Genomic DNA, 14,136 nt, shown 5'->3' on the forward strand with positions numbered 1-14,136 from the left:
AAGTTCTGCATTGTGTGCTTTTACGTGTGTTACCTAATTCGACTCTCAAAGCCTTCAATGCAAGGTTGATATTATTGTGTTGAATCAATGCAAGGTTTATATTATTACCCCAGTTTTATAGATGGAGAAACTGAGGCTCAAAAAAGCTAAAAACTTTGCTCCAGGTAGCACACCTATTAAGTGATGAGCTAGATTTCTTAAACCGGGGACTACCTGATACCAAATTCCTGACTCTTTATGTTATGATGGTTGCTTCGTGAGATGGATATGCTTCTAAAATAGTAAGGACAAAAATATGAATTCAATGCACATCCGCGTAGATTATAACAAATATCTGAAGCACAAGAATAAGTTATACAGACAATATGGAAAACAGACCTACAATATTCAATGCCTGAGCATATAATTGGACGAATAGAATACAGAATGAACATTTGGTTCTCTGGCAGGGCTCATGTACGGTATGACATAGAGCAGCTGTCCCCAGAGAAAGTTCTTTGTTTCTAGACTGGTACTACACAAGCAGCATTTGAGCAATTCAGGATTTCTTTCTGCTTTCACTATAAATAGAGCTCATGGAATTCTGTATATCAAAGTTAATGCAATGAAAAGGAGCTGCAGAGTATAGAAATAAACCTTAACTCATTCTATAAACTAGAAGCATGTTTGGCATCGGGAGGCCCTAAAAACGCTGTCATTCCTTGGATGGATTCTGAGGTCTTATTTAGCATATGAAATTGCAGAGTAGATCCTATTATGTAAGGAGACAGGAGGACAGCATAATGTGGTTACAAAATGAAGAACTTTGTGCCCTTCAGGGAAGAGTTAACAGGGCAGATATACATAGAGAAAGATGTGTGATAAGAATGTGGTAAATGAATGAATGGGTGGCATGTATCTGTGTGTATTGCCGAAGCCGGGTTGCTGGATAATCCTCAGATGTCAGATTTCCGTAAGGCCAACATGTGACTCAAAGCTTGCCACTCAACAGAGAATACTGGGCTGTGCTGGTATTAAGAGGCTGGCTGGAAGCTAGGCTCCCACTGTGCACTAGCCTAACTCCCTGTCGCTCTCTGCGTGTGGGTGGGTGTGCATGTGTGTGTGTGTGAGGGTATACATTTTATGCAGTGGGTGTTTAAAGAGCTAAGCACTGAAGCTGGATTTCCACAAACGATCATCACGAGCACTCCAGACACACCAAACTTCCTCTCTTGGTATTTTTTTTTTTGCTTTCATCCTTTTTTAAAAAAAAATTAAAACCCTCAAGGAGAGAGCCCCCAACATCCTGCCTACAGGATTGGGATTATTTTCTCTTACCTGTCTATGTGGGTGCCCTCTCAAGGTTAGAACTGAAGCTATGTGGGACCGGCATATTCTCGAGCACCAGATGAGAGGAGCTGCGTGAAGCAGTAGCAGACACCAGAAGAAGAGTGACTCTGCCCTGCTAACATGAACAACAGCTTGCAGGTTAACCTGCCCAGAAGCTGGGCTGCTCCAAGTGGCTCGCTCCAGGAGAAGTCTGAGCATTCTTTTTTTCTTTTTTATTACTATAGGATGGAGGATGAAGCTGTCCTGGACAGAGGGGCTTCCTTCCTCAAGCACGTGTGTGATGAAGAAGAAGTAGAAGGTGAGCTTTACGGGTCTGGGAAAGTGTCTGTTGACATACATATGTCTCTATAGATAATAACATTCATGAATTTCATAGATCTTACATTTTTAAAATGAAACACCAAACCTTTTCTATAGAGTTTCATCAATCTCTACATTTTGCTTCAACACAGAAAGTAATTTTAAGAACTTCATTGGACCATCAGAATCTGATTGAATATGGGTCTTGCCTGGTTTTAAAAAAGTCTTATTTTAAAGTAAGTGCCTATGTTAGCTGTGCCTCTTTATCAAAAATAAACATTTTACCATATAATACTAACCACCTTCCAATGACTAATTCAAGAAAGCTGCTAGATTTATATAAATCTATTCAGCAGCATCTTTAATATTCTTTCTTGTACCTTGTAGTGTAAAGATATAGATATTACAGAAGGATAATGATACCATTGTTGCAGGAAAAATGGGTTTAAGCTGAAGATGTTAAGAGTGGTAATCATGGATGAGTTTCAGTTAGGAAAAGATGGACAAGCATTTTTTACTTAAAAAAACTTCAAGGATCTCTTTTGTTGATATTTCCTAGTGCCTGTTAAAAAGTAAAGAAGAGTTATGTTTTATCTGGTGCTATAATACTTTCAGCAGGCTTTCCCTTTTCCTGTCTCTTGACTTATCAGTAAGTGGGAATAATGCTATTTATTTGATGGAAGGCAAAGCTGAATTAATATTTATTAAAATAATTATATGAAGGCATCACAGATATATGTTATTATTAATACTTATAATGAGATTTTTTAAAAATCAGGGTTCTAGGCAGTACTCAAAGTTAAATGAAACTTGCAGGTGAATCATGTGATCAATCCCACCCTTTAAAGTCACCTGAGAGACAATTCATCTGTGTTTTGGAGATTCTGGCCTGACCGGTGCCATGTGGTAAGCATTTAGTGCCAGCCCCAAACTTGAACTAGAGTGTGGTGGGCTTGGGAAAAAGAGAGTCAGTATTGTATGTTCTGGAATGATTCTTCAAGCAGACTGAACACCAGGTACGGGGCAAGTGATTCTCCTGTGCCACTTGGAACAGTTTGAATAGTGTGGCTATTATGTTGTTTCTCAAGTTTCTTTAGTAAGTTTCTTCTGCCCATGTGGTGTTAGAGGATTGGCGCCTCCACCCCCACCTCAACTTCCCGCATTTATGCTCTTGAGACTGACTAATACGAATTTGATGCCTAAGTTTCTTAGGAAAACGGAAACTACAGTATTTTCTTTTATATTGTTTTATGGGTTCCTTGCATTTTTACAACATGCTGTGGCAAAATGTCAAGCTGGTGAAAGCAAAATAGTAAAACTTTTGTCTTAAGATTCTTGGAACCCATGATGTTAAATCATCATTTTAGTGACTCTGTCACTGTCCCAGTGTCAAAGAGGAGATATAAGTATTAAAGTTTTAGCATATGGATATAAGAAATAATGTAGCCCTGAGCAAATAGCCTGTAGTTTTAAGACAATTGAAGTAGAAAAAGCTTGGGAGTGACATATACTGTGTGCATGTGTTTTCCTTTGAGAATAATGTTCTCGCTAGGTTCACAAGAGATGTAAATCACTTCTTGAGTTTGTAAGGTCTGTAGGATTGACAGTACTCTACTGCAATAGGATATTGTATACTGTTTCTTAAGGTTTTGACTAAGAAGTGCATTTCCTGAAGTATTTCCCTTGATTTTCAAACACAAAGTTAAGACAACAACATAAATGAGTAGCACACAAATCTGTAGCCAGGTTTCTTTAAGAAGAAACAAAGACAACCGAAGGTGGTAGAAACACATCTGTAAAATTCAAGAAATGTGTTGGTTTTGTGATGATTAAACCTCCCGAATGGATTTATGTATTTTCCTGTTCTTATAAGACCTCTATTTTAGTGACTGTCTTTCACGTTGATTGACACCTGAGCTGACTACATTTCTTTCAAGACATGCTCAGAAACTGTTGCCTGTTGCGGAGTCCTGAGCCCCGTAGGAAGATTGCTTGTGGATTATTTTGTGGGTAACTTTCTACAGTGCTTACTGTCTTACAATACTAGCCTTGAAATTATTGTAACTGTTCATTAGAAATGAACAAAATTGTTCATTTTTAATTTGTTGTTCTCCCAATTGACCTTCCCTCTTTTTCACCTTGCTTTATTGGTGGGAGTGGGAGGTCTTAGATTTTATAGTAGCTCTAGGTGATAGTATAAAATAGTTGAAATGGACAGGGGTTTTATGGCACATCCATGCTTCCAGTGGTTGAGAATGAAGAAACAGATGGCCTATGTCAAAACCTCTAAGAAGTATTCATGTTTTGAGGGAAATTTTTTTTTCCCCAAGAATATTAGTCCATCTCATATTTTTAATTGCATAGAGAAGAGAGTATTTGAAGAAAAGCAAACTGATATCTCTATTCTAAAGTAGCTTCCTGGCACATTTATGGCAGAGGTGAATGCCCCAGTTTTAAGGGTCAGAATTCAAAAGACAAGGAGCTGGGACACTTTACCTTTATATTATTATTTACATTTCCTTTTATGCAAGTAGTTATTTCTCTTGCTTCTAGGATAAACATAGAAGTTTACAATGTTTGTAGACATTCTTGGCAAAGTCAACTTAAAATAAAACTTTGTTTTTTACAGTTATCTGCATAAATAAGATGTATTCCCAATAAGTGATTATTAAAGTAACTAAGGTCTGATGGTTCTTGTTACTTTAAAATATTCATGCTTTAAAAATGCCTAGGGTCCCCTAATTTGGGGTGATTGGATTCAGCTCAGCCTGAAGGCAAGAAGAGCCAGATACTCTCTCTTAGTTCCTTTGAATGCTGTGGTTCTGAGGAGAGAGACTTCAAACCACACCCTCAGCTCACCTTGTTCAACTTTACTCTCAGTGGGTGGCATGACACTTAATCCACATTCTAAAAACTTAATAGAAAACCATCAACTGCAAAACTCACTAAGCATGGAGTGAGTCAGAAGAGGAGTCATCTATTTAAATAATGAATTTATCTATGTGGCTTATATTTAAAGACCTAAACCTCATTGTCACATAATTTTCTTCATGTGTTAATGGCTTAAAGAGATACTCTTTCAAAATGAAACCAAGTGCCAATTTTAATCTTTAAAAGAAATAGAAGCCTTTAAATCTGCTCTTCCACTGGTTACCTTGTACTATGCATGGTTTTGTAAAGTTAACATTTTTTGGAGGAGAGTGGTTACTGTGGATAAACTTATTTTAAAATGTCAGTATTTCAGATATTCATATTTATTTATTTATCACCATGCCCCAGCTCCCACCCAGGCCCTTCCGCGCTTTCACAGAATTGGTCTGTGGATGACAAATTAATGTTACCAGAATGATCCAGCAGTGCTGACCACGAGGAGCAACCACTCGCTTTTCGTTTCAAACACAGATGGGGGAAATTGCTAATTACATAGGGTGAATGAGGGTTGAGATAGGAAGAGTCAGTCCCAGGTAGCTTTTTCCAAGCAGAAGAAAATCCTATGGATATTTTATTCTTAAAAAAGCCAGCCAGGATTTTGGATCTGTATGATATAAACAGATTACTTAATAGTCTCATATTTTGCAATAGGGGAAAAGAGCAAACTCCACCTTATCCTTTGAGATAAGGCTTTGGCTCTGCAAGGCTAGGTAACTCCCAGCAGGCCTTGGCAACTCTGACCTCATGAGGAGGGGCCTCTTCTTAACATCAAGTTCAACCAACAACTCAGAAAATATAAAATGCAGTAACACAGTATTGGCTGAAACGTGTCTCCATTTTTGAGGCTTGGTCAGTACTCTCCTAAAACTATTATGCTATATTGTGCTGGTTTTCCTCTTCCATTCAAAACTTAATGCAGTGAGAAGTGTGCACCCATCTGTCCCAATGGAAGAAAAATTCTGCAAATTCACACGTCTAGTGAAGGACATTAAGAGGGAGTGTAGTTGAAAATGCATGGAATTTACAGGAGGATCGTTTTCAGAAAAAGTAAAAAAAAATATGTCAGGGTCTGGGACAGGGTAGATATTCACTAATTATTTGTTAAAAGAAAGAATGAATAAATAAATGTATAACATAAACTAAATAAAGTATATGTAGAATCACTTTGTATAATCCTTTTACATATTTTTCAAAAAAATTTGTTAGAAATTTGGTTGTCAAGGCTTGACATTGTGGTCATGCCTATAATCCTTGCACTTCGGGAGGCCAAGGTGGGAGGATCACTTGAGGGCAGGAGTTCAAGAACATCCCGGAAAACATGGTGAAACCCCATGGCGAAACTCCATCTCTACAGAAAAATAATAATAAAAAAAATAGCTGGGTGTGGTGGTGCATGCCTGTTGTCCCAGCTACTCAGGAGGTTGAAGTGGGAGAATCGTTTGAGCCCAGGAGATCAAGGCTACAGTGAACTGTGATTGTGCCACTGCGCTCCAGCTCGGGTGACAGAGTGAGACCCTGCCTCAAAAAAAGAAAAGAGAAAAGAAAAAGAAAAAAGAAGTTTGGTTATCTTAGTTCTCTTATTCAAATGAAATGATATAGCCTCTCATCTTGTCCTTGGTATCACTCCTGTTTGATTTTGCAAAGATCATTGACATATCATTTATATATTTATACTGATAAGAAAAAGAAGGGCCTAAACACCTCTGCTTTATCAAACTTTTTCATTCTTCTAGTATATTTTTTGAAGAGATAGACTAAAATGATGAAATGGAGGCTTTTGTCTTTTTGGAAGTCAAGACCTCAACATTTTACAGACATGAAATCATGACTTAAGCCTATTTCTTGCTAGAGGATATTATGATGATCTACTCATGTGTGTTGGAGAAGGTAGTATTTTTTTCTAAAAAAAGTGGGGCCTGGTAGACATTTTTAAATAATTACAATGGTATAAAACGTAATTGCTGAGAAGGAGTGAATGAAAACCTATCGGATGGGAAGGGAGGGGCCAAGTTGGGACTGGGGCTATTCTGAGCACTGGATATAAGTGTCCGGTTGCATTTTGCTGACCTCTTCTCTGCTGTTCACTCTAATTGCTCAGAAAACAGTGTGTACAGAGGAAACTCTTGGGCAAATACTGCTAAAGGAAAAGCCTTCTTAAAAGAAACAATGTATCCACACATTGGACTGCTTTAAAGAAATGCAGTGAGGTTTTAAAAAGTTGGTACTTGAATAGCAACACAGGTTTCCCAGAAAAGGTTGAGCCCATGCAGACCTTTCCCAACTCCCTGCTCCTTTCTCCTCATGGCCTCAGCTGAACGCTGGCCAGAGGTCCTCAAGTATGCAGCACTTAGCTCTGTAGCTGCCTGACACCTCTTGCTGTGTCAGGGAAGTTAAATATTTATATATAGATTTCTTTCACTTCAAGGAAGGCTGGTGATAGTTCCGTGTTTTTGAAACTAGAATCTGAAACTTCTGAGAATTTTCCAACTGTAGAGAATTCCCTGGTAGTATAGTATGGGCTAAAGCCCTCTTGAAGCCATTTCCTATCCTAGGTGTTGGTGTTCTTTGATGGCAATTAAGCCATAGCAAATTGCACTTGGTACTTGCTTTGCCTTTGGCAAGGATCCAGAAATTCTGAACTAGTACATTTACAGCAGTTTTGTCTATAGATTGAGCTTCTTTTTAGAAGCTTTTTAAAGCTGGTCATATTAGTGAGACTTGTTGTTCGATATTTATTTTGGGGAGTCTCTATTGTTTATTTTTTTCATGTGTTGTCAAAGCAGAGTGGCTAAGTATCAGTTTGAGAATAAAAATTTAAAACTTGCTCTATCGTCAAATCATTGCATAGGTGAAGGAAGCAACTTGTAGTTTAGATTATAGGTTTTTCTCTTTGTAAAATGGAAACAATGGAGCATGTCATTCACCTTAGAACTCTTAAGAACTTCCAACAGCAATTGCTGCTGTACGTGGCGTTAGGAACAGGCGTGTTTTATACTCCACCACTCTCTGTTGTTTTTCATTCTGATGGATACAGCCTCACCAATAATTTTCTTTGGTTATTATCTTCTTTTCTGAAAATTATAACTGGCATAAATATTGTTTACTTGCTTATTTCATTTCTCCCTACATCTGTCCTTTGCCTTCCTAATCATGCTTACCTACTGCTTCTTATATTGGAAAACTAGAGCCAGAATGATCCAGTGAAATTTCCCAAGGCCTACTCTCTGTTTCCCTTTGGACTCATTCTCATCCTTTAAGCTCTGGGTATGAAATCTAATTTTCACAGTTAGACTGCTCTGATACACATTATCCTTAATTTGTTAAATTGTCTTTTTTCCAAGAAGAGGGATATTACCATAATTGTATACTGCGTAAAATACAAATGCTGGTCCATTGTATAATAAAGCCTGCAACGTTGCTTCATTTGGAAAATGGATTCAAGAATGTAGTGTTTTTCTGCCAGTGAGAAGGATTCAAGAGTCTAGTATGTGTATATGTATTTAAACATGCGTATAGAAATGCATTTCCCCCTGTCTGCCACATAGACTAGGATAATTCTGCTTCCTACTGGCCATTATGTAATTTAGGTGCCAATTAAATGAGATTATGCAACAGTATAGAAATAATACTATCTAACCTGAACTAAATATTTCCCCCTTTTTTTTATCACCACAAGATTAGAAATCATTGGGAGAACTGAGAATTGGGCCTGATGAGAGTGAGTAAAATAAGAATATAATAAAGATCAGTTGAGGCTCACTTGTTGCTGTCATGAGCTTGCTGGTGTGATTTCATTTTGTTTTGTTTTATTTTATTTTACTCTTTTGGCTGATTGCATTTAGGTGACTGAGGTGAGAGCCTGCAATGGCATAGGTTCACGGGAGGTTCCAACACTCATCCTGGAGCTGCTGATTGCCAGGTGGGATGAAAGGTGAAGGTAGTGAGGGTGGTGAGTGACAGCCACTGAATCAGCAGTATAGATGACTTAAATAATTCATTTCTCTGAATAGCTAAAAAGTTTTCAAATCTGGTAAATTGTTTCTACCTTTCCGTAGAGTTAGAATTAGAAGGCAGCTATCCAAAGGGCTATATCCAATGTGTGTACCTTTCTTCATACTCTGTTGATTTTTGGAAGAACAGACTCTACTTAGACCTCATGAAATATTATTTTATTGACTATTTTTCATGGTGGAATGCTCAGTAACTTTTACCAGGCCAAACACTTCTGGGAATAAAAAGAGGTTTTAAATTTTAGTAATATTGGCCAGTATATCAGCTTTAGACGAATGGAATTATATTGTTATAGATGGGTTAAATTACTACCAACCCCCCAATTGATTATTAAATTTTCAACAGGAAATTTGATTCCTACTGAAAAATAAAGAAAATGTCTTCAAGGTAGAATGAAAGCTCATGATTGAATCTAATGGATACGTGTGTTTGGCAAATTAAATTAGTATCTGATTATTCAAGTTTTTACTCACGTTTATTCCATCTGTGCTGTGGTTCAGAGAACATGGTGGTGGACCAGTAGTCTCAGGACCTTTTTCTGTTTCTGGTCTGCCACTACCTTTCTGGATAATACAAAGCAAATCATTGTCTTGTGGTTGTGGCTTCTTCATGCAAAGTGCAGTGAGTAACCTGTCTCCTTAGCCACCTACTAGAAATGCTCTAAGAATTTTTGGATAATACCTGAAAAATACCTTGATGCTTCCAGTAGGCCATTAAGAAGTTACTTAATTTCTGAATCTCAGTTTTTTTGTACAAGGAGATAGAATTTGCACCTCTCATCTCCTAGTTTTTCTAGGAATATAAGTAAAGCAATTTGCAATCCCCCAGGATTAACCCCATACATTTAAGGTATTATCTCCCTTGCATGTAATCGTTGCATGTAATTTGTCTTTATGCACAACACTTTCCCACCAGCGGTTGCTGTGACTGCAGAACACTGTCAGACTAAAGCTAATACTGATATCTGGTAATCAACAGATTAGTTGATTAGTACTTATGTTAACTCTAAATACTAAATTTTACTAACTGATGGACCATGCTTTTTTTTTATTTTTTCTTTAAGCCTATCAAAATGGTAAGAACAGTTGCAGGTGTGACCTCTAATACGTTGCTTTTCCAGGTTTATGTGTATCATTGAATGTGGTAACGTTGTAACTAGGACCATGATTATTGTTTAGTCAAATAAACCAGCCATTATTTAAGGACACAAGGTTAGTTGATATGGTAATTTTAGAGATGTATCACATATGTAGGTGAGTTTACATGGAAGGCCAGGGAATATATGTCCTACAGAATAACATTAAATTGAGACCTAAAAGTGGAAAAGGAATTTGCTAGGTGAAGAATCAGGGAAGCATTCCAGGCAGGCATGTGTGAAGGTCCAGAGGTGAGAAAGACTTAGGCCCATTTGAGAAACAGAAATAAGGCTACGGTAGCTGGACCATGTGAACAGGGAGAGAGTAGTCTGAGGTGGATAGGACCCAGATAGTTCAAGGTCTTTTATGTTATGGTAAATGTTATAGTTTTACTGAGTGTGCACTAAGGAAACATTGCAGAAGGGTTTTAAGCAGGGAAGTGATAAGACCAAATTTGTATTTTAGAAAAGATTCGTTTGGCTGCTGGGTGGAGACAGTGTCCCAAGAGGGCAAAGACAGAAGTGTGGGGGCTGTTGTCAGGATTCAACTGAGAGATGATTTTGGGTTGGACAGGAGTTGAGACAAAAAAGATGGAGACAAATGTGTTGAATTGATGGGTGGATATATGGATGGGGATGGCTGCTTCTGGATTTCTGCTATGAGCAATTTGGGGAATCATGCACCATTTTGTAAGATGGGGAACACTGGAAGAAGAGTGATGGGGGATGATAGGAGTTTAGCCTTTTGTATATATTGAATTTGAAGCACCTGTGAGATATCCAGGTAGAACTCTGAACCCGGTAGTTGACTATACAAGCAGGAGCTAAGAAGAAAGGACAGGGATGGAGATATAAATCTGGGAGCCCTAGGCATATAGCTAGCATTTAAAGCCATAGGAATGGATGATATTGCCCAGGGTCAAAGAATGGAGTGAGAACAGGAGTGGATTGGACTCTGCAAGTGCCAACATTTGGCGATTAACAAGGTGCAGTCATAGAAGTAGGAGGAAAACCGGGAAGAGAGTGAAGGCTCTGAGGCCGAGAAGAGGGCTTTTTAAATAAGGAGCTAGCGATTGACAGTGCTGAATGCTGCCTTGAAGTCCGGTAAGATGAGGACTAAATAGTAGCTACTGGATTTGGCAAAAAGAAGGTGATTGGTAACTTTTGTTAGCAATGTGGTGACGTGTCATGGTTAGTTGGGAATCAAATTGGGGTAGACTGAAGAGTGCCCAAGAGACAGCTATCATTATGAGAAGTTAGGAAGAGACTTTGAGGTGATGCTGGAAAACTTTTAGCCTTTTCCCTCTATGTGCTCCACTTCACTTAACTACTTAAAATATTTGGAATTATTATAGATGTTTTAGAACTAGAAAGGATCTTAGAGAAAATTTAGTTCAATATTCTCAGCTTACAGATGGCTAGAGGAACCATGAAGAAGTTAAATGATTTGCTCGAGGTAACACTGGTAGGAGCTGGAATAACGAGGACAAGGATCCAGGTGTTCTGACTTTCCCAAGGCTGTGCTCATCCCAAAAGAGTGTGCTTGAGGTTGATTCCCTCTGCAGAGGAAGAGGAATTTAGGTAGGGAGATGGATGAGAACTAGGAGAAGCACCTGGAAGAATAGGAAGTGGAAAGAACTGAAAGGAATAAAAGGTGTTGAAAGAGCGTACAGAGAGGTGAGAGGGAAAGAAAACACAAGACTGGCCTCAGCATTTGAATGACCCCTGGTGGTAAGTGGGAAGACAGATGTCCCAGCCGGAACATTGTCATATTTTGGAGCAGCTTATGGAACTAAGGGTTGTGGATTTCAATTTGTCATTCTATGACTCTAAGACAGAAACATTTCCAGAGAATCCTGAGCCCATTTTTCCCTTCTTGATAATTACTAACTTGAAAGGATTAATCATTATTATTCTTTTGGCTGTGTTTTCCAGACAGTGGAGGATGGGAGGGATGGGTGGAGGACTGGTACCATGATAGTGGAAAAATGAGAAAGGAAGGCTTATACATCCGGGGCACTAGTCCTAGTCTCTATATGTCATTAACTGGCTATTTGGCTTTAGTTAGATCACTGGTAAATGAAGAGGCTGAACCAGTTAAAGTGATTTTTTGGCCACTTTAAAAGTATGATTACGTGCTTCTGTGTCAATGAATGTCGTCCCTCTTTTTCCTGGGTGCATGTGGAAAACCACAGTCATGAAGATTCTGGGATTCTAGGCTAACAGAAGTCTCTCATAGCACTTTTCCTACTTCTGGGTGATTGTTATAGCCCTATGATATTATCTACATCTCATTTACTTACATATGTGTATGTGAGGGAAGGGAATAATGTGAACTGTAATATTTATATTTTATAACAAATATAAATTAATATTTAATATATTAAATATTTATATCAACATTTTATATATATTTAAAAATATGTTCATCTATTAATACAATAAAATATATAACTATATATAATATTTTGCATATGTGATATATAATTATGATAAATATATATTAAAATTATATATAATATTTATATATTATATTAAATAGTTGATACCTGATTAACCATGAGTGTATTAACTATATTGCAAATTACCTTTCCATAGCAACCAAGGACTCTTCATCCTATTGCCCAGCCAGGGCTTAGGCCACTGCAAAAAGAGAAGCCATAATAGAGTCAGAGATGGACAATGTGGTTGGGATGAGAGTATGAGTGTGTGCATTTATGTGTCTCTCTAAGCTGCCTCTCTGGCTGCAATTGCAAATCCAGTTATCGGTGACCATCAAATTAGCTATTGTTTTGTATGTTCCAACACTACTTCCCATTCACTTGTGCAAATGGTGACCAAAGAGAAATGATGGAAACTGTCAGTTCTCTGTGTTTGGCTCACAGGTGGATTTTGTCTGATGGCATGTGTACTGCATGTTACAATGCAGCAGCCCCTGTGGGGTGGTTCTGGGTGTCGGGATAAGTGGAGGGTTCATGTCTTCCCGCTGGGTGGCTCCTGTTCACTCTGAGCACTGTTCTGCCTAGTGCTGGCCTTCCTAGGCCTTTTGGCTCTACTCTGTCTTGTCGGAGCAAGTGAAGGACTTACAGACCTGTTTTCTGTGGATTGACAGTGAGCCGTTAAAAGCTCTGGGGGAAACTTTACCCAAATCGGGGTGGAGATTGCCAAGCCCTTGCTTCTGGACAGAGTTAGGGAAGGCTGAGGTTATGGAAGGTGCTGCCTTTGTTGAAGAGCTCAACTCTGTAGGATGGCTAAAACTGCCCATTAAGGGACAAGTTAAGAATAGGTCTGGGGTTGACTCTTTTGCCCTCCTCTAGGTGAATGTTCTGGAGTACAAAGAGTGTTCACAAGTTAGTTATTATCAGGGCTGGAGGTGGGTGGGAATGAGAAAAAACTGTGCTCTGTTTTTTTCACTTTGAAAAGGGAAGGGAGAAATAGGATCAACATTTATGGAGCACCTTTGTATACCAGACACAGTGGGAGACTATGTTTAATTCAGATTGTGCCTTAAAAATATATATATATATATATATAATCTCTCTATAAAGATTCTATAGAGATAGATATATAGATATTTGTATGGGTAAATTTATATCTAGATAGATATAATTATATAGATTTAGATACGTTTTGTATCTATAGATACGGATATAAAAGATTTTGCTAGAGGAAAGTTAACATTATTTTGGAGAATCAACTTTGAAGATTGAAAAACTCGTCAGGAACTGCAGTTTACATAGGGTCACCTGATTTTTAATTCCATTAATTCCTTAAGGTAGATTCCTGAAGTAACTTTACGAGGAAATACTTGTTTTTCTAGCTAAGATCTTTTCAAATAATTGATGATCGCTGAAAATAATAAAGTCGTATTTCTATAAACATATTCACTAATTCAGACTTTATAGAGCCAGTCAGTTTTTGCCTTTATTATTGGCCATTAATAATGGAAACTGCCAAGGAAGCTTAACTTCAGTGTGTTGTCTTAGGCTCCTCACCTTCATCTAAGACTGTAATTAATAGAACTCTTTTGTTAAAAATGAGCTCTTGGAAGACAGATGCATACGTTTGCTGAGCTAAAGGACAGGAGTCTAGCTAACAATCATAAGCTTGCATCTCCTTTGAGACCTTTTATTCTGTAGCTCTTAGTTCTTGCCTAGAGATTATCACTATTATTATCATCATCAAATATTTATAAATATTAATAGTGCTGTGCTCAGTAAACATCAAGTAACAAGCTAAGATTTCTTATCAGTCTTGCTTGGGGAACCTCAGGTTGCCCTGAGGATTTCTAGGAGGCTTTCAGTATGTAAAATTCCCATGCAGTTCAGTGGGAAGAAAAGTATTTCCCTGTTTTTCCTCACATTTGCCATTTGCTTGCGTGCCTGGTCCTATGTAATTGGTAGCATTAAAATTAAAATAAATTACTCATC

At 38.0% G+C, this 14,136-nt stretch overlaps 1 protein-coding gene across 7 annotated transcripts in view; it reads left to right on the plus strand.

The window, feature by feature from the left end:
• LOC105477324 (solute carrier family 4 member 4) overlaps positions 1–14,136 on the plus strand; it is a 504,202-nt gene that overhangs the window by 160,525 nt on the left and 329,541 nt on the right. For 3 of the 7 annotated variants that reach the window (XM_011733788.3, XM_011733790.3, XM_011733791.3), the window contains one exon: positions 1,554–1,627. In XM_011733788.3, the coding sequence (XP_011732090.1) occupies positions 1,554–1,627 (74 nt within the window). Of the gene's footprint in view, positions 1–1,076; positions 1,215–1,553; positions 1,628–14,136 lie in introns of those variants that run through there. The other 4 variants (XM_011733785.2, XM_011733787.2, XM_011733784.2 and 1 more) reach the window with 4 other exon arrangements.

The sequence above is a fragment of the Macaca nemestrina genome, chromosome 3 (assembly GCF_043159975.1).
Source record: "Macaca nemestrina isolate mMacNem1 chromosome 3, mMacNem.hap1, whole genome shotgun sequence".
Taxonomy (NCBI): Eukaryota; Metazoa; Chordata; class Mammalia; order Primates; family Cercopithecidae; genus Macaca; species Macaca nemestrina.